Below are 21,547 nucleotides of genomic sequence, written 5' to 3'. Positions count from 1 at the left end.
TATGCTTAGGGCAAGTACTTTTCGGGAGTGTATTATCTGTGTACATACATTTAAAAATAACACATTGTATTGGTATTTGTTAAGTGCTTACTATGTGTCAGGCACTGTATTAAGTAATGGGGTAGATACAAGATAATCAGGTCCCACATGGGGTAGAACAGGCATCGGAATCTCATTCTGCAGATGAGAAGACTGAGGCACAGGGAAGTTAAGTGACTTGCCCAAGGTCACACAGCAGGCAAGTGGCGGAGCTGGGATTAGAACCCAGGGCCTTTGACGCCCAAGTCCACGTTCTTTCCACTAGGCCATGCAGTTTCTCATATGCCGCCAGGCTGTACCCTTTGGTTAAACCTTCTCATTCTCCCAGTATCTTTCAAGAAGCTTAAAACCAAGGAAATGAATTCTGTTTCTCCCTGCTTATGTAACAGAGTTCAAAGATATCTACATGTGGATTTTTAATGCTGGAAAGTGTTGGGAGGGAGGATGAATAATAGAGATGGTTGTTGATTTCTGAGACCGGGCAGTCTTTTCTGATCTACCTAAGGAAGGGATGGGATAGCATTAGAGTTTTTAACAGAGTTGGTATTCAGAGACTACGGATGCACCTATCAAGAATAACTTCACTTTGAAGTTCCTAAAAATAAAATTTTCTGTGCACAGGTGAAAATACATGCCAAAAGTGGGGCAGCATCCAATTAAAGTAGTAGCTGAGAAATAAGCCAATAATATTCCACTCAACACGGGGCAGACAAGCATGTAATAAGCGTGAAAAGCTTCCAACAGCCCTGCTTACAAACAAGGATCCCAATCCCTGAAGCAGATTTTAACCACAATATCCCACGTAAAAGGATCAGTGCAAATCAGGAATTACTGAAAGAATTTGGTACATACCATGTGAGTCATGCTCCTCTAATCTTCTTTTCCCAATTCTTGGATATAGCATGATGCGTCCCTCAACGTTTGGGTAAGTAAAGAGGGACTGTTTGACGGGATATGCTACATCCAAGCCCATGAGCTCATCTTCCATGAAAGCTTTGGCGCTTGCAGCTGCTTCTGTTTCCAGAGCTCTCTCTGTGGCTTTGGAACAAGGGGGAAAGACATCTAATCTTGCTTGGACGGGGCGATTGGACAGAGTTGAATCGACATCTCTTTTCAGAAGGTTTTCATTTTCTGTGAGAGATAGCTGCTCATCTTCATTAGGAGAAACTTGGATATCGCGGCTGTCATCTGAAGATTTTCTTTCAACATAACAATTGGAGTAAATGTCTTTATTGAGGTCTTTTTTAGTTGGGAAGTTTAGGATGCATCCTTCTGACGGGTCGCTAGCAACACGAGAATGAAAAGCAGATGCTTTTGTCACATCTTGACTAGGCGCAATGTCGTATTCCTCGTCTAGCTGATCAAATTCCATTAACATCCCTTTAGCTCTTTCCAGGGAGCTTTCAGAGATTCGGACTTGTTTTCCACTTGCTGTACGGAATCCCGAGCTCTGCTTTGGTAACATTTGGGGCTTTTTACTTCTGTTATAATTGCGTTCGTCCACGACCTTCTCTGGATGACTTTCAGTGCCTCTGAAGGATGTTATAAAAGGCAGTTGCTCAGAGTGATTTTCTATTGCAGAAAACACTTGCTTTGCCTTCTTCAATGAATCATCTGATACCCGCACGGGTTTTCCGCTTGCGGTATTAAAAGCCTGATTTATTCTTGCAACGGGTCCTAATGGTGGCAGTTTTCCCAGCTCAGCTTGGCAGAAATCATAAGTTCTAAAATTCGCTTGGCAACGTGACTTTCCCAAGTCCACCTCAGAGCTTGCATTTGCAAACAAACTTTGGGGTTTTCTCAGTGCTTGTTTATCTGCATTTTCTTCCTTTTTGGCAGTATCAATATGTATAGTTGCATTATCTGCATAACTGCTCTCTCTACCTGGAGAGCGAGGGAAAGTAATATTCTCTGGGCTGCCCAGTGTCCTTATATTCCCTGCCACTATTTCAGCTGGACAAATTTCAGATTCAGTCCCAATATTTAGCCTTATGTTACAGGTATTTGGGGATATCTCTTTTGGTTTAATTACTGCTTCTGGAGAAATGGGGATGGTTTTAGCAGGCCTGAATGTAGCTGGCTTTAGCTCAAAATGATTTGACTTAAATTCTGTCTTTCCAGTGGATGTTTTAATATTAACGACATTTTGTGCAGAGCACACCTCAGAAGGAGCTGGTGGGCTTTGAACATTAGTATCTTCATTCATAATGGGTGAAGATTTTTTATTTGCATCTGTTAAATTATGAAATGTCAGTTGGGAATTAGTTGAGCCTTTTCTGCCAACAGTATAATTTATTACTACTGTATCACTACAAATGTTGGCTGCATATTCCGAATTGCAATCCGTATTCAAATCTGAACCATTTGAGAGCTCACTACCCTGCAAATTGGAAAAACTGGCTTTGGAAATATAACCATCCATACAGTAAACTGAACCTTGTCTTTCATGGCTATTGGCTCTGTTTGCTTTCAGAGTTAAAATATTTTTTGAAGGACTTACTTCAAAATGCACGTTCTGATCAGCAGCAGAAGAGAATAACGTACTTTCTGAAGCATCTGCTTTTCTTGGTGCAACTTCCAAATCTCCCTCTGAAAGCCATTTTCTTGCCTTAAACAGTGCAGCCTCGCTCACAGAAATTCTCTTACCATGGCCTGTGCAAAATTCTAAAGCTGAGGCAGTCTTGGCTTTCCCAATGAACAGTTCTGGATACGAAGCTGAACAATTCTTCTCAGTTCCTTTTTCCATATCTCCAGATACTTTTATTTCTAAAGAAACTGTACTAGGAGCTTTAAGCGCTTCCGTTTGATTACACAGGCCTCCTTCAATGAGGAGCTTGGGAAACTCTTCCTTGTTTTGAGAAATAAGGTTCTTTTCATTATTATCATCATCTTCAGAATCAGGCATTTCTTCACCAATTTTGCCAAGAAATCCAAGTGTCTCAGAAGTGTGTGCAAAGCCTTCGTGAATGCTCTCTCTTTCTCGTAAAGCTCCTACCTCAGGGTACTGAAGGGTGCTCATCGTCTGCTTTTCTATTGGATTTTCTTCAGCAAAAATGTCCTTTACCTTGGCCAATGATTCCTCGGAAATTTTGACATTTTTTCCGCTAGCGGTCTTGAAACCCATTACACTTTGCTCTCCCAAATATTCACTTTCACGATTTGGCTCCCGTTGCAAAGTCGTCAGTTGGTTTTCTGTAGCCCCAAGGATCGCTTCTTCTGGAATTTTGCTTTCTTTTGTGGTGATTCTCTCTTTGATAAACTTTTCCATTTTTTCATTAGTTACTCTGCTTTCCATTTGGCGAAGAGGAAATAAAAAACCACCTGATTCTTTTTCTGGGTATTCTTCCCTGAACAAGAGGTGGGCTTTTTTCAGTGACTCTGTGGAGACCAGGATCTTTTTACCTCTGGCAGTCTGAAAGGACTGAGGCTCAGGGGAACTTACTGTGCCCTCCATTTTCTGCCACTCTGGATTACATGCCACGTCACTCATTTTATCTGAAGTATTTAGAGAAGACATTTCTTCAGCTTTAACAGCTTCTAAACAAGTTAAATCTGATAAACCTTCATTAGCTTGAGTGTTTTCTTGATTTAAAAATTGAACAGACATTTTCAAGACAGCATTATGTTGAGCAATAGATGATTCTCCACTTTCTTCTTTATGAACCCAGTATTTGCCTTTGCTTTTATTATAGTCAATAGAGTCTCTTAAATTACTAATCCCTGGTGGTCTCTGAAAAGGAAAGTCATTTCTCCCTTCATTTTGCATGCTTTCCCCCCAGTTTTCAGTATTTTCAACAGAAACAATATTTTCAATATTAGTTGGTGATGTGTGCAGGCTTTTAGCACTTTTTTCTTTTATATCTTTATCATTTTTGTCCTTTGCTGTCTCAAATGCAGAAACAATAGAGATATGACTTTCACTGGAACCAATTTTAGATTTTACCTCAGAAGAAGTAGCTTCATCACTCATCTCCTCAATATCACTAAACAACTTTGCAGCTTTTTGCAAAGCTACATCAGAAACTACCATCTTTCTTCCAAAAGCTGAATGGAAACCTCTAAACTCATTTTCTTTTATTCCTAATACATCAGCAAAGGTATTTCCGTCACTGATATTTTTCTGAAAATAAACTGTCTTCTGTTTAATATTGACCTTATCTTCAGAAATTACACTCGTTTCCACCTGTTTGGGAACCTCGCCATTGCCTCCATGGACACGGGGAATGAAACTGTTATCAAATGCAACACCTTTCAATACATCAGAAGTGCTATTCAAATTCACTAACTCATCTTCATCATTTTTCCCAAGTTCAACTGCATTATTCTCTACTGCGCTACCTTGATGTTTAAATTGGGTGAATTCAAACTGACTCCCTGTTTCTTCTAATATAGTAGAAAGTTCTGTAATTTCGGCCTTTTGGCTGGCTGTTAAACAATGCTTCAGTTCAAGGTCTTGTTGAATGCACAAGGGTTGAAAAGGCAGAACAGTATTTTCACTATTAGCAACAGATATGTTATCCTGCAAATCCTTAGGTTTGGTGGAACTTGTCTTTGAATCAAAAGCATGGGAAGAGTTTGGGTTCAGTTTATTTCCCTGAACTAAAGATTCCTGGGCATTATCTAAGTCAACTGTGGTTGAAGTATTTGCATTTTCAGCATAAAAAATACTATTAGGATACTGTTCTTCAATATCTTTGAATAACATCTTACTTCTCTTAACAGTGTTTTCAGAGAGTTTGATCTCTTTATTGGAAGCTGTTTGGAAGCCACAGCTAACACTATGATTTAAAACAGGTTCAAAAGTCCTTGTCCAATTCTTTGGGTCACCACCATTACTTCCTTTTGATTTCAACCCTAAACTAAAAGAGCTTTTGCAATTTAAGTCTTTATTTGGTGAAGTATCCTCACCAGATATTTTTAGAGCCTGTTTTATACTACAACTGCCCTTCTGAATATGTTCAGGGACCTCTTTTGAGGAAAAAGAATTTTGTGTAATCAACTCCTGGGGTGGTTCTTTTTGTTCCATTTCTGCATAAATTGCACTGGTGTTATTTTCACCCACAGATTCTTCTAGGTAACTACAGTTTGACTCACATATTTCTCCGGTATTATCCATAACATCTGTGTTACTAGTTGAAGCTTTATAAAGAAAGGTACCGTCATGCAAAAGCTTATTTAAGCCATATTTTGGTTTAACGGTTGTCACTTCTGAAATTGCCTCTTGGCAGTCTCTTTGCCTTTCTGTAAGTCTGTCTATAGAAGGTGGTGTCACTTCTCTGCATTTTCCAGATAGCCTCCCTTGGGCTTGTTTCAAAATTCTAGCTGAAAAACCAGTTTGGTGTTCTGTCTCTTTTCCAGTACAATTATTAGCAGCGATATTATTTAGTTGAGGACTGGCTTTATTCTCAACACAGCTGACCTTGTGCTTTTTCCTAAATTCAGATTCCAGTTTCTTCTTACAAAAGGACTCCTTTGCTCTGGAAATAATATCCGAAGATTGCAAAGGAGGACTATTGGAGGATGGAGTTAAAATAAGAGTACTTGGATTCACATTTGAAGTCCTGATTTCCTTTGGAGAGTGAACAGTACGTTCAATCATCCCAAGTCCCACTTCTGAATGCTTCCTTGCTAGGAGACCTGCTGCAGTCTTGGCTTTGTCTTTTATACTTGCAACTGTTTGCCTTTTTGACAGGTCATTAAAATGGCTTTGTTGAAACCCTGAGTCTTCACAGACTTCAAATGATGTAGCAGAACGGGGTTTATCACTAGTTCTTGCTTCATTATATTCTAACTCCCGGCATACTACTGTACTTCTGGAAAAGCTGTTTTCGGTAGGTGGACGGTCTAAACCACACATTGCTTTGGAAGGACTGCTTAATGTCTGTCCGTCGGCCTCAGGCAGCAGACACTCTTTTCTGGCAGAGGCACCCAATAAATCTGTGAACAACAAAAATGAAATATAATCAGTCTATAAAAACTTTAAAAATGAGTGGTTTTCACATTAAAAATGATACTTGAAGAATAAAGTGAGCAGCAGTAAAAATGGAATGTTAGAGTAAGACCTTACTGGTTGAAAATCAGAATTCAAAGTGTGGAATTATTTATTCTGAAATCACTTTCATGATCACATCTCCTTTTGACTAGCTTTGCAGTGGGGATAACAAAGTACTGTTATTTTGAAATTGAAAGAAAATACAGCACAGTAAAACCATCTTGAACATATGTGTTCTTGGAAAACAATTTTAATACAAAACATGTCTGAAGAGAGAAATGAGATTTTTGAGATATTTCTCATTTTAAAAATAATCAAGAACAATGTATACTTAAGTGGACAGAATTATTTACATGCACCTTTGTGTTGAGTCTTTGCATGGGTGTGTAATGTGTTCGTCTGGTGTCTCATGGGAGGATGTGATAGTGAATCTCTTCCTGCATTTTCATGTGTGGTATGGATTCCTGGGTGTCTGTGTATTCAGAATGGCATAACCATCCAGTCTATCTACCTCTTGGTCTCTCTAGTTGAGAAGGGAACAGGAAAAATCAACCCTTCCCTTTCCACTCATTATTTCCAGGGTGTCACCTTATCACTTTGTGAGTGGGAAAGTGGAGTGAAACTCTGGTTAACCATACTACAGAACAAAAGCTTCCTCTTCCGATCAATCCCTTTTTTATCTAGGAAGGCTATGGGCATATATAAGCCACCACTGATTTAGAGTATTCCATTTTGCAAAATAGACTCATTTATTATTACTATTATTATTAATTATTATTATGAAATTCTGAATTTAGAGCTTGATAAAGTATTATTATTATTAATAAAGATATTATCATTAAATAATAATTACAGTATTTGTTAAGTGCTATGTGCCAGGCACTGTACTAAGCGCTGGGTGGATACAAGCAAATCAAGTTGGTCACAGTTCCTGTCTCACGTGGGGCTCACAGTCTCAATCCCCATTTTACCAATGAGGTAACAGACACAGAGAAGTGAAGTGACTTGCCTAAAGTCACACAGCAGACAAGTGCAGAGGCAGGATTAGAACTCATGACCTTCTGACTCCTAGCCCTGTGCTCTATCCACTACATCATACTGCTTCTCAGTACTCCTTACTGCTAAACCACTCCATAAATAATGGCATGCATTACAATGAAAGGGCAACTTTATTCTTTTGCAGTTTGGGTGTGATGTAACAAGTGTTCTCTGAAACCACAATATTCCAACTATCAATTGTATTTGGGAGCTATGCTGTGTAAATGTGGTTTATTAGATCCTGCCGTACCTGAGCCCGTTGTTGGGTAGGAACTGTCTCTATAGGTTGCTGATTTGTACTTCCCAAGCGCTTAGTACAGTGCTCTGCTCAGAGTAAGTGCTCAATAAATATGACTGAATGAATGAATGGGAGCAATAAACATATACAAAATGAATCCCTATGAATGACCCAGTTTGCTTTTTGGGAAGAAGAATGAAAAAATTTCTTGTTTTCAGTTTCCTTTACCTGGAAGCTCCCTCTAAGGCTGTAAAGCTCATTATGGGCAGGGAACATGTCTGCTAATTCTGTTGTATTGTACTTTCCAAGTGCTTAGTACAGTGCTCTGCACATAGTAAGTGCTCAATAAATACCACTGATTGATTGATGGTTCACAAGTTCTGTGTATAAAAAATAAACTTGAAAGATTCTCCTCAGACACTTTTATCAAGCTCTTTAAATTCAGAATTTCTTTCAGGTCCACAAATTAACAAGGGTTTACTGTATCAATACATAAAAAGGTAAAAATAAAACCATAATCAGTTCCAGGAAAGTAAGCCCTCACTGAGAGAGTAGCGACCTGTTTCTTTTAAAGAATACGATATTAAGCATAACAAACACTTTACAGGAAAAAAAAGGGTAGCAGATAATACATATTCTGTTTTCCTTAGTATTCCATTTTCGATCCAATAACCAGGGCTCAAAGTTTACAATCGTCAGTTCCCCCCTGGCTTTCTCATCAAAGTATTCTATAAGTTGATAAAAGCTTACTTCTCGCTGGGAGCAGGAGGACATCTACTGCACACCAAATTGGTCGCCTACCTCAGCCAATTCTAACTGAAGTATCCACCAGAACAGGTGTTTTTTACTAGCAAATTAAGTGGCAGAGTTTGGACTAAGAAATTCTCCTTGGTTCTGATGACATGAATTCTGTAAATTGATTTTCTAGCTGTGGTTTAAATGGGTTGAGGATTAGCCATGGCCTAGTAAAGCTGAGGCGAGCCAAACCAAGGGGGCTCAAACCCTTGCTGTGAGAGGTGTAGCGATGAGCAGGGCTCAGGATATTCATTCAATCGTATTGACTGAGCGCTTACTGTGTGCTGTACTAAGTGCTTGGGAAGTACAAATTGGCAACATACTTGGATCGGGACATCGGATCATGCCTGCCTAAAGGCTGAAGCTGGAAGTTTTTCAACTTGAGGCACACAACCACACTTCTTCCCCTGACACCCATGGTAGGAAGGAAAGGGAATTTCTCCTCCCAAAAGCTGCTTAGGCACAGCACCCCAACCTACTCATGGCCAGTTACCAAAGGTCCACCTACACGTAATAATAATAATATAATAATAACTGTGGTATTTGTTAAGTACAAGCCACGTATTGTGCTGAGCACTGGGGTAGATATAAGGTAATTGTGGTGGACACAGTCTCCGATCCACATAGGGCTCCCAATCTTAATCCTCAATCAATCAATCAATCGTATTTATTGAGCGCTTACTGTGTGCACAGCACTGTACTAAGCGCTTGGGAAGTACAAGTTGGTAACATATAGAGACAGTCCCTACCCAACAGTGGGCTCACAGTCTAGAAGGGGGAGACAGAGAACAGAACCAAACATACTAACAAAATAAAATAAATAGAATAGATATGTACAGGTAAAATAAATAAATCATCATCACCATCATCATCAATCGTATTTATTGAGCGCTTACTATGTGCAGAGCACTGTACTAAGTGCTTGGGAAGTACAAATTGGCAACATATAGAGACAGTCCCTACCCAACAGTGGGCTCACAGTCTAGAAGGGGGAGACAGAGAACAGAACCAAACATACTAACAAAATAAAATAAATAGAATAGATATGTACAAGTAAAATAGAGTAATAAATATGTACAAACATATATACATATATACTGGTGCTGTGGGGAAGGGAAGGAGGTAAGATGTGGGGGATGGAGAGGGGGACGAGGGGGAGAGGAAGGAAGGGGCTCAGTCTGGGAAGGCCTCCTGGAGGAGGTGAGCTCTCAGTAGGGCCTTGAAGGGAAATAACCTCATTACAGATGAGGTAACTGAGGCACAGAGAAGTGAATTAAGTTGTCCAAAGTCACACAGCGGACAAGTGGCATAGCTGGGATTAGACCCCAGGCTCTTCTGACTCCCAGGCATGTGCTCTATTCACCAGGCCACGTGGCTTCCTTTTAATCCACCGATCCCATCCACGCTGATCCCACGGACAGCTTGAATTAAACGAACCAACTGCTAACCTAGACTCGGCTCCCCCCTCTAATTTTCATTCCCGCAAGAATAGGTGGCAGTTCAGAGAAGTAGCTAAAATCCTACCTCACCTTCCTTCCTGACTCCTTTGGATCTTACAGTCCTATTCTGGAAGGTTATTTAAGGGGGCTCAGATCTAATCTTTGTAGCAGCCTCACTATTAGAAGTCGAGGCCGTTGGGGCATGGGCCAGATTAGCTTTGAACTTCTGGTCTCGCCGGGAGAGGTCCGGCTGAATCTCTACATAAGGGGAACTGGCCTCAATTTAAAGGAAATTGGGACATTGGGAGGGGGGTGTCTGGGAGAGGCAGCAACTAGCTTTTCGTTCCAGCTTTTCATTGCCACAAACTTCGGAGAAGCAGCATCTTTCACCCAGTTAAATGCGAACGGTCTCACAACATTTCATTTAAAGATGAAAACTACCCTTTTTATGGTATGTGTCAAGTACCATTCTAAGCACCGGGACAGGCAACAGCTGAGCAAGCCAGACTGAGTCCCGATTCCATACGGTCACACACGGGCCTAAAAGTCAAAGAGGAGGGAGAGCAATGTGGTCTAGTGGATAAAGCATGGGCCTGGGAGTTGGACGACCTGGGTTCTAACCCTACCTCTGCCACTTGTCTGCTGTGTCATCTTTGACAAGGCGCTTCTTTGTGCCTCAGTTACCTCATCTGTAAAATGGGGATCAAGACTGTGAGCCCTATGTGGGACAGTGATTGTGTCCAACCTGATTAGCCTGTAACTACCCCAGTGCTTAGTACAGCCTGACACATAGTAAGCACTGAACAAATACCAAGATTATTATTACCAGCTCTGCCACTTGCCTGTGTGACCTTAGGCAAGTCTCTTAACTTCTCTGTGCCTTGATTTCCTCAACTACAAAATGGGGATTCATGACCTGTTCTTCCTCCTCAGACTGCGAGCCCCATTTGGGATAGGAGTTGTATTTGGCCCAATTAACCTTTATTCACCCCAGTGCTTAGAACAGTGCTTGACACATAGCAAACACTTAAATGCCATTAAAAAACACAAGAGGTGCTGAATTTCTATTTTACAGTTTAGGAAACTGAGGCACAGAGAACTTAAGTGACTTGCCTAAGGTCACACAGCAGGTAAATGGCAAATCTGAGATTAAAACTTAGGTCCGTGCTGGGCCCCCGCTGCTTCATCTTTATTTAAAATTGGATCTGAGCACCTATTATGGTAATAATGCAAAATTTTGAATAGTTTTTACATTGTGGCAAGACGCTACAAGGTTATAGTTACACAAATAGGTTCCTTCTTCATTTCTGAATTTTCAAAAGACACACTGAACCTAGCAATATACCTTTAAAAAAAGGACTGTTTAGGAGGTTACAACTCACACCCACTTAGAGCAAAGAAAAACAATACCTGGATCAATACCGGAATGTGCCTGAGGGCCCACAGAAGACTTCCACTCCAAACAGGATGATGTAGAAGAATGAGGTGATCCTGTAACTTGATTTTCCGGGATTTTTTCTTCTTGAAAAGATGACTCACTATTGACGGCATAAATAAATCGTCTTGTTTTCTTTTTCAAGCTAGATATTATACCAGTACTTTTCAAAGTCACAGGGTTACATTTAGGAGTTGGCCAACTTTCATTCCCATCTGAATTTATAGCCAACGGATCAGGTCTTGGAGGGCAACGAGAACCGTCTTTTATCAAACACGTGTGGCTTTCCAATCTAGTTTCCGGCGTTTCAGGGTCTTTAAAACTTGTGGGATTTGTGCTTAAGAAATCCGCCTTGGATGTCTTTTCACAGTCTTGCTTTGTTTGGAGCGTTACATTTTTGATACTTTGGAAAGGGGAAGCTGCAGGAGAAGGTTCAGGGGTTGTTTGTTTTAACATTAGAACAGAGTCTTGATGAGGTTGAGAACACTGTTTGTCATCCTTCGTATTTACGGATGGGTCAACGTTCGGTAACTTCTGGGCACGGTCTGGACTCAGAGTGCTTGGCAAAGAAGTGTCTGAAGCAACTTGTCCTCCAGCTTTAGCAGCGAGTCTCTCTGACAAAGAGGAAATGTGAGTTGGTGGGGTTTTTTCCATCCAAGTGCCATCGAACCCTGAAAGGTTTAACTGAGACCACTCAGAGGCTTGAGATGTCACGTCTTCCTTGCAGGAGCTGCCATTCCCGCTTTCAAGAGGCTGCTGAACTTTATTTTTTGCCACACTGGAACTGAATTCAGTTTCATGGGCAACTGCATGCTCAGCATTCTCAGCTTGGTGTTCAGTGTCTTTACATTCAGTTGCTCTTATTTGGTTGAAATGTTTTCCCCCGTCCTCTTTAGTTTTACAACTGGCATAACTTATTGAATGAAGGTCCCCTTCTCCAGGAAGTACATCTTTAGCTGCTTCATATACTTCATCTTCCAGGTTGTTGGGCTCACTCTGATTCCAAGCTGATTCACTGTCATGTTCAATTCTGTCCTCACAACTGTTCACATCGTCAAATGAACCATCTAACATTTTTTCCAACTCTGAAATTAAAAACACAAATATAGAAAATAGCATCGGGTACTTATAAAAGCCTATGTGTATCATTTAATTTTGGCTAACACACACAAAACACACGGAAGTGTTTTGTCTCATAAGTACTGTTGTCATTCTAATAACTGGATGGACAGATTCATTCACTAGCATATGGAATCTAAAAGACGAAAACATTTTGAAAAATTAATAACTCCTCTCCTACAAATAACTGAAACCTCACTGGTCTTGATGAGGGCTTTAAACTATAATTATATTACAGTCTAATGAGAATGGAAAGAACCTTGAGAATCTGACGAGTCTATATCTCCCTCTGCCTTTAGGGAGAATCATACTCACACCATCTAGCTTTTTCCACTCCAAGCAAGAAACTAATGCACAAGAAACATTCCCAAATTTGTGAATGTTTGTATTTTTATCAAGCATATGCTATTGAAAAAATAGTTGGAAGCTATGTAAGTCATCTCTTTGAAGACTTCCTGTATAAGTTTAAGTCTTAGAGATAGTATTTAAAAAGAAATATTTATTGAGATTAGAGGGATTCTAGCAGCTCCTTCTATAGATTTACACTGCTCCCATAAAAGTTCCTAACTTTCTACCTTGTTCTTCCTCTTCCCCAGGATTAGACTGAGGACAGGGAAAATAGATAATTGGCTGAATTCTCACAACTCAGCAGCAGTGACTTTGGCTTATAGACTCCTTCTTTTTCCTAATAAAAAACTTTGTTTTTAATCTTATAGGCAGGGCAAATGAAACCTTTAACAGGACAGCTGCTAGTTTTGCTAATGGTTCATCCAATTTAAGCTTTTAAAGGGATCCAGCCGTCCCTCTTCCCAAAGATCCCAACAAACCCAAAGTCACCACTAACTACCCCTTGCCCACCTATCCTCTCCCACAGATCTATTTTCCTCCTACATCCTGAATCTCCAAAGTCTTCCCAACCCCTTCAGGTCTCACCTCATAAAATTCCTCAAACACCTGTGATAAGGTACAAGACCCCATAATTTGCTGGGAGCAAATTCTACCAGAGGAGCAGAAAAGTCTCAAGGCCCTAACTCCTGGATTAATTAAGGTCTCTGGCAGATTCACAGCCAGTGCTCAGTGAGTGAGGGCTTGATTCACAAATCAGGTACAACTATCATTCAGATGCTCTCTACCTACAACTTTTGGTCTCTGTGTACAGTTTTGATCTTATCTGTTTCTCCCTGATTGATGTCTTAGTACAGTACAGTGCTCTGCACACAGTAAGCGCTCAATATGATTGATGATGATGTCTGGCTTCCCTGCCTCCTGCTGTGTGTTTGCTAATCATAAGATGAACAAGAAGCAGCCCACATTTGCCTAGATTTTGTACTCACCTCTCACAGAGGAATATTTGCTGAATTCTAGTTGGGTAAAAATGGCCTAGCCTGAAGGAATTTTTCTGTTGGTAATTACACCCAGCACGTCTCTTTTAGCAACTAAGTTTGAGGAATCCTATTCACTAAATTACCAATCTGTGTTTTTTTAAATAGTTTCCAGCCTTAGGCTCTTTTACTTATCCTTCCAACAAATCCATTCCCTTCCTCTCTCCAGGAAACCCTATGGGGCTTTAACTCATTAGATTCTCCTTCATCTTTTCCACTAGATTATAAAACCCTTGAGAACTGTGTTCATGCAAACTAATTCCACTGCATTCTCCCAACCAGTGGGTGCTCAGTAAATGCTATTGATTAATCACCAGAATATTTTAGCTTTGAAATTCGCCAGATAAACCACTGTGACCCTGGAGGTCCTCCAGAGCCAACTTGGAGAGAATATTGTCTATTACATAAGAAAAGGTCAGTTGTGAGGCTTTTTCCCCACTTCACCGGAAAGGAAGAAATGAGTCGATTTTACCAGTGGTTGCTAATGATGGCAGGAAGACCCAATTAACCAAACTGGAGCAAAGCAGTTATTTCTGTGAAGTAGCCAGCCTAACACAGTTATTTACCGTGATCCATGATGTCAGTTTCTGAATTCACGTTTGTTCCGGAAGAGGTGTTCATTCCATTTCTTCTTGGGTTTTCCCCATGGTCTAAGAAGACTTTTTGTAACATCTGCAAAAAAGAAGTAAATCAATGTACAGATTCCAAGTACAATATTTTTCCACACTTGGGACTCAAATGATAGAGCTGTGCCTCATTAAAAAAACAACATTACACCTTTTGGGCACAGGAAACCTGGGATTCTAGTTAATTGAAAAATCAATGGAAAGAGGAGAAAGAGTGAAAAATGGAACAAGACTAGGGTGGAACTGGAAGAGTGGGGAGACTCTCAAGGGTGTAAAGTACTGCTGTTGTTTAATCGGACTTGAGTGAAGTTCAATGTAGAAGGCTTCAGGTTTGGAACCCAGAGAATGAAGCCAGGAAGGTTTTTCTGAGAACTGACCTGCTAACCCCAACATTTCTAAAAATCAAATTTGCTACATTTCTCATATGATTGACTGGGATTTTATTTCAGTGGCTACCAAAGGTCAATTAAGAGTTTAAGTTTGTACATAACAACTAATATTTTCTGAACAAAAAAAATTGTTGGATACTAGACTGCAAGCTCACTTTTGGCAGGGAACGTATCTATAAACTTTGTTATACTGTACTCTCCCAAGCACTCAGTCCAGTGCTATGCACGCCGCTAAGCGTTCAATAAATACAATTGAATATATGGTTGAACTCTGAATTTTAAAACGATACTCCTGATTTGGGTGGCTGATAAGGTTTAAACGTGGCCAGTCCCTACCACACGAAGATGTCACCCATCTTCAGCTTCCCTGAGCACTATCCAGGGCTGTGTCTCTGGATCATTAAAATGTTTCCAATTATCACCCTGCTTCTGGTCCCCGCCGGCCCCCCTCATTCCGGTCCCTGTAGCCTCTTTGATATCTCCCTACCTCCAGCCTCTCCCCACTCCAATCTATACGATGTACTGCTGCACAGATCATCAGCTTGAGACACGGTCGGCACACATCTCTCTTCCAAACCCTCCAACGGTTTCTCGTGTTCCCCCTGCATCAAAGACTCCTCACCATCTGCTTCAAGGATGTCCTGATCAACTTGCCCCATCCAACCTAACTGCTCTTTTCACCCACTATTCAACAAATTGCTCTCTGTTTCTCACACTAACCATCTAGTGATACCTTGCTCTCGATTCTCCCGCCTCTGTTCCCTTTGCTCACGCTATTCTCTGGCTTAGAACTCTCTCCCTTCCCAAATCCAACGGACCACGGCTCTCCCCACATTCAAAGCCCTCTTCTGCCACAAAGTCCTCCCTATTTAACTCCGAGGGCTCTAAGTCATATAAACTCACCAGGCTTTTCTAGAAGCTTAATCCCAAATCTGGGCAGGTCACATTTTTCAAAAATCAACTGCAAAATTAATATCAACTAGCTTCAGGATAAATCTCATTCCTTACGTTTACTTACACTGGTGTCACCATCAGCAAATTTAGCTTCAGAAACTTGATCATCTTTGGCTGAAAAGAAGAAGGAAATAAAATCACTTATACTTGGGGTTAGAGACTCATAAAGCTGGATGCACCCTGGTCCAATGTCTAAATCAGTTACACTAGGTCTTGAAGCAGATTTGGGCAGAGCTAGGGAGCACTAAGCTCTATGCTGCTATAAAACTCCCCAAATTCTAAAAGTTCAGGATTTCTTGGAAACTATTAGCCCACTTTCAGTTAACTCTCGCGCAGGTATCTATCTGCAGAGTTGAGCGAAACTAGTCAAATCAATGTTAAACCACAGCGAAAAAAGCTGAAGCAAATTTTAAAAAATGGGGCATTAAACTAGCAGTAGAATCTACACCAAAATATTATTATTTCCCTATTTTTCAGTTTCCTTTAAACATAATCCCCAAAGTCAATGGGCATGACCATTCATTCCTATATTTTTGAAACAACGCAGACCATCAGTATTACCTAGTAACACAGTTGAACTAAGTGTCGGGGGCGTGGCTAGAGAACTTGACCACGACATATCTGGGTCCACCTCTGCTCCCAAGCTTTCGGAAATAGGTCTTGGGGTCTGAAACTGGAAAGAGAGCCAATTAACATATTACTTAATTTCAGCCTGCTTCCATGCTTCTATGTTTTACTTACACGTACACGCACACACATTTTTCAAGTTCAAATTAGCCACCACTGTAAGTGAAATTAACATAATGGTCAAACATCACCACACCAAAGAATGTCCTTTGTTGTGCGGTCATGTTTGTTGTTTACACACCTAAGAGTGGCTTTCACTTTTGCCAATCCTCCCATAAACAAACACGTCTTCAATCAAAGGCCACCACACCAGTCCAGGGACTATATCCCGGCTTGACTCTCTCTTCTCCGGGCCATATGTTTTCCATCTGCTGCCTGGATCATTTTTCTAACACAGCATTCTGCACACATGTCCCCACTCCTTAATAGCCTCCAATAGTTACTCATTCTTCTCCGCACTAATCAGAAACTCCTGATGACTGGCTTTAAGACACTCCCTCAATCAGCAATCTCCCTCCCATTTAAACAGTCTCTTCTCACAGACACCTCAGTTCACACTCATCTTTTCTCTCATGCTAAACCTTCTCCATGTGTCTTGTTCCCACTTTCCCATTACTTATCTTCCCTCCATCTGCATATTCACAGTTCACAGCTCTCACCATCTTCAAAGCCCTTTTGAAATCACATCTCTTACAGGAAATCATTCTCAATTAATTTCTCACCTCCTTACTTTAAATCCCCCAACTACCACATAAGCACTTTTGGGCCAGGTGGGCACATAGGTCTTCACAAACCCACACCTACCACAGTGTAAGCTCTTTGAGGAAAGGGGTCATCATTTCTTCTAACTGTATTGTACAGTAGGTGTTTACCACAATGATCTATACACAGTTGGTGCTCAATAAATACTACTGATTGGCTGAAGTCAGTCCACCTACTTCTGGATTCTAGTCTTAGCTCTCTAGCCAAGTCACTTAAGTCTTCTTTGTTTTCATTTAGGCTTCAAAATGAGGATAACACCTGTCCCATGGATATTATTATAATAGCTTCAGCTCTTCAGAAGAAAGGCACACTTTTTTAATGGTAGTTATTAAGCACTTACTATGTGCCAGGCACTAAGCTCTGGCATAGATCTAAGTTAATTTGGTTGGACACAGTCCATGACCCACATGGGGCTCACAGCCTTAATCCCCATTTTACAGATGAAATAACTGAGGCACAGAGAAGTTAAGTGACTTGCTCAAGGTCACATAGCAGACAAGTGGCGTATCTAGGATTAGAACCCAGGTCCTCTTTTATCATGCTTTATCCACTAGGCAACAGTTCTTCTCACTTGAGATAACATGTATTTTTTTTTCCAAAACACCTAATTACTTTACAATTGAAATAAGCCAAAAAGGAATACTTACCCCAGTTAGATTTGGAGTGCAAAATAAGCTTCCACATATTACTGAAAAATAATGAGAACAATCAGGCACTACATCAAGATATGGAAGTTAGCAAATACTAAAATATGATCAAATAGAACAAATTATTTATTCATACCAGGTTTATTTTTCTGTGGCGTGGGAGTTGTGAACAGCCTCTGCAAAACAGTTGGACTAAAACCAAAAATTGAAAATGAAGCCTTTTAGCATTAGTCAACAGCTTAAAGTATATTATGATAGTTTACACTTCTGTCCAAGTAACCCCATTTTAAATACAATTATCCTTTCAGCTGAACAACTCAGTAGACCACTGCTGACCAAAATATATCCTTTGTCAACTTTTATGTGGTGGTAAAATTCCCCTGCTCTCTATATGTGGTCTCTTCAAATTCACATCTTGAAATGACTGATGATTTAACTGGGAAAAATGGGATTTTATAATCGCATTATATTTCAGATGCCCTCATTTCACATGTTAAGGCTGTAACTAGATTCACAATAAATACGGAGTGTGTGCTAACTATAATATATGCCTCAGCTTATCATCTGCAACTAAGTCTCTGGAAAAACCTAGTAGCAGGGCTTTGGCCTATCTCCTTCTGGTCTAGGTTTCACTGCTCTCACCCTCAGTTATCACCTCAGACCTTGATCACCTTATGTTCTCCTCGCTACTATCTTTCATTGACTCCTTCAGAAACAACAGCAACCTTACACCGAGCAAGTAAAAGGTGGGAAGGTGGGGCGGGGGTGTTCACCTCAATGCTACATTTCTCCATTCATGAGACTGAAGTGTTCTTTATGAGGGTGTAGCGATTTAATCAACTTGCACTTCAGCCAGACTTTAACGTGTGGCCTGAGACAATGTCGCAGTAATGTTCTTGATACATAAAACCAAATGAAATAGTGTTAAGCAATATCATTTTCTCCACAATGAAAATAAAGAGGGAAGGTTAAGTTCTATGTTCATTTTTTTCTCCGCAAGATGATATGCTTTTGCAGTATTTATTTTAACTACTTAAAAAATTAAGTTTTTGACTTTACTATTTATTTGAATCACCAAGGTCTACAATGATAGCTGTCACACTGAAACAGGATTTTTGTTTGGTTTATGCCACGAAGTAATTCCAATACCTATCAATCAGTGGCATTTTTTGAGCACTTACTACATGCAGAGCCCTATACTGAGCACCTGGAGGGGTACAATAGAATACGTAGATTTGGTACTAAACCAACAGGTGGTTATCAAACTGAACAACTGTGTACTTTAAAACTTGTATGCTCTCTAAGAGATGATCAATTTAAAATGCTAACTAAAATTAGGTTAAACAAAGGGTAATCTTGTATAAATGCAAGTTATAACTTCTATGAAACACAAAGCAAATGCAGAATATTGAATATATTCAGAGCTTTATCATACCTTTCACTGAGAAAAGAACTGAGAGGGCTGGAAACATCATTTACTTGATGCAGTTTAGTCCCTGTCATGCCATGACTTCTTTTGGAATCTTTGTTATCTGCATCATCCTTGCCTGCAACAGGGCACAACAATAGAAGTGTACGGTCAGTTGCCGTGTTGGGTTATAGAGAAAGATTGTGGCCTCTCTCTCTCCCTCTCAAGGTATTTATAAATCAGATCTACGTTGGGATTGTTTTGCTGCAGGCTTTGGAAAATGGGGATATAATCAAATCCACTTCTGGTCAGTTTCTATCAACAAAGCACGTTTCAGATTCTTTTTACAAGAAAAATATAAACAGGAGTTAACAAATATACTTGTCTGTATCAGAGAAAAGAAATCACGGTTCACAGGTAGGGTGATTCTGGCTCATCTTATAAACATATATAGCGCAATTAAAAACATCTGGCTCATCATACAGCAGATACTCACGTGGCTCTATGCTGTACTGATCCAGACCCTTCATGGGGGAAGGGTCAGGTGGCAAAGTCACATTTTGGTCCTTGAAGATGACCGGAGTTGAAGCCAGTTGACTATAAGTTGAGGGTTTCCGCTGGGGTGTTTTGAAAACATTTGGTTCACAGGATCTAGTTTTACATTCCTGATCTTCTGAAGTCGTGGAATGATAAGGTGGAGCTTCTAAACTAAGTTCTTCAAACCAGTTGAGGCTTATTGGCCCTAGATCTATAAGAAAATCAAGCAACAAATCACACCTCACTCGAACTATGCTTTAAGTGGTGGCACCCAACTTCAATTGCTGTTACTCAACTGGAGTGAGAAAGACTTGGAAAACAAAAGACAAGGTATTAGACTGTTGGCTGGTAACGGCTACTTAAGTTCCCGCTTTTAAAGCAGCCTCACGGATTACTGTTGACCTGGGACAAAAATGAGCTCCAATGATTGCATCAAGGATGGGTTCAAGAGGGCACAAAAATACCTGTTTCAAGGTTCAGATGAGAAACCAGAATCAGGAATTAGTTCTTCTCCTGCCCAACTGACTTTTCCCTCCCCACCACTCCTGGGTGCAACTCACGATGCAGCCAGGTTGGCAAACTTTAGAATTTGTTTGAAAAATGTGTCACCTCCAGGACTCCACCACCTCAAATTTATTAAAAGGTCATAATATAAACATATTAAACTGGAGTGAGGTATGATTTCATTTGTTACGCTGCTTCAGAAAACACCACGGAAAACGAGCCACCAAACCTCTATTTTTGAGAATACCATGTTGGACATTTCAGCTGTCTTTAACAAGGTTCAGAATTCCTGAAGCTGCTCTGAATTCACCCATATTCCCAGGCCTTGGGCCAGGGGGTGAAATGGGGCAGCTTGGATTCCTCAGACATTGCTAATGACAATGGATTCGCTGGATTCAATTAATACGGGATGGTTAAGAAGCAGTGTGGCCTAGTGGAAAGAGCTCAGGCCTGGGAGTTGGAGGACCTGGGTTCTAATCCTGACTCTACCACTTGCCTTCTGTGGGAGTTGGACTAGTCACAACCCAGCCAACACACTTTGCTCCTCTCACACCAATGTACTCACGGTCCTGCAATCTCATCTACTTCACTGCAGACTTCTGGCCCACCTCCCCAACTTTGGAGCCCTTCTAAAGTCACAGCTCCCTAAGAGGCCTTCCCTGACTAGGCTAAACCCTCATTTCCCATACTCGCCTTCCTATGTTCCCCCTAGACTAAGCTCCTTGCGGGCAGGGAATAGGTCTTCCAACTCTGTCTTGTTACACTGCACTCTCCCAAGCACTTTGTATGGTGCTCAGCACATGGTAAGTGCTCAAATATATTAGATTGATCGCCTAGGCACTTGGATCTTTACCCTTTAAGCACTTAGACTGTCAGGGACTGTGTCCAACCTGACGTGTATATACCCTGGCACCTAGAACAGTGTGTAACACATAGTTACTGCTTAAATGCCATTTAAAAAAAGCACTTGATCCACAGCCCCTTGTTACTTACATATATATCCCTATAGCATGTCATTTCCCCTATCTGTAATTTATTTTAATATGTGTCTCCCTCTCTAGACTGTAAATTCCTTGTGGGCAAGGATCATGTCTATCAACTCTATTGTACTGCACTCTCCCAAGCACTTAATACAGTGCTCTGTACTGTATGCACTCAGTAAACACCACTAATTAGTTTAATAGAGGGCCCTGTACTGGACTGGTCCACAGGTTTCTTGGGGCCTTTGCCTGTGCTGGATTGAGTTACCCCTGAGCCCAGCCCAATTTGACTCAGTCTCAGAAATCCCCTGGTCCTCTGAATTCCACCCCTCACTTCAGAAGGGACCTGCAATACTGCAGCTGTGGCAACACTGCAGAAGTGTGTTGCTAGACACGCTGCTCTCTGGACCACATCCCAGGGGGCAAATACTTTTAAAAAATTATTTGTTAAGTGCTTACTCTGTGCCAGGCCCCGTACGAAGCACTAGGGTAGATCCAAGGTAATCAGGATGAACGCAGTCCCTGTCCCACACAGGGCTCATAGTCTCAACCCCCATTTTACAGATGAGTGAACTGAGGCAGAGGAATTAAGGGACTTGCCCAAGGACACACAGCAGACAAGTGGCGGAGCCATGA

The 21,547-nt window shown here is 40.8% G+C and overlaps 1 protein-coding gene across 2 annotated transcripts in view; it reads right to left on the bottom strand.

Annotated features, from left to right (window-relative positions):
- BRCA2 (BRCA2 DNA repair associated) overlaps positions 1-21,547 on the bottom strand; it is a 48,082-nt gene that overhangs the window by 22,166 nt on the left and 4,369 nt on the right. For both annotated transcript variants that reach the window (XM_038762153.1, XM_038762154.1), the window contains exons 3-11: positions 19,387-19,638; positions 18,918-19,029; positions 17,619-17,674; positions 17,483-17,523; positions 16,008-16,119; positions 15,511-15,560; positions 14,044-14,149; positions 10,952-12,061; positions 892-5,976 (exon numbers count right to left, since the gene is read on the bottom strand). In XM_038762153.1, coding sequence (XP_038618081.1) covers positions 892-5,976; positions 10,952-12,061; positions 14,044-14,149; positions 15,511-15,560; positions 16,008-16,119; positions 17,483-17,523; positions 17,619-17,674; positions 18,918-19,029; positions 19,387-19,638 — 6,924 coding nt within the window. The remainder of the gene's footprint in view (positions 1-891; positions 5,977-10,951; positions 12,062-14,043; positions 14,150-15,510; positions 15,561-16,007; positions 16,120-17,482; positions 17,524-17,618; positions 17,675-18,917; positions 19,030-19,386; positions 19,639-21,547) is intronic.

The sequence above is a fragment of the Tachyglossus aculeatus genome, chromosome 20 (assembly GCF_015852505.1).
Source record: "Tachyglossus aculeatus isolate mTacAcu1 chromosome 20, mTacAcu1.pri, whole genome shotgun sequence".
NCBI lineage: Eukaryota > Metazoa > Chordata > Mammalia > Monotremata > Tachyglossidae > Tachyglossus > Tachyglossus aculeatus.
This window is presented reverse-complemented; position numbering and strand designations above follow the sequence as displayed.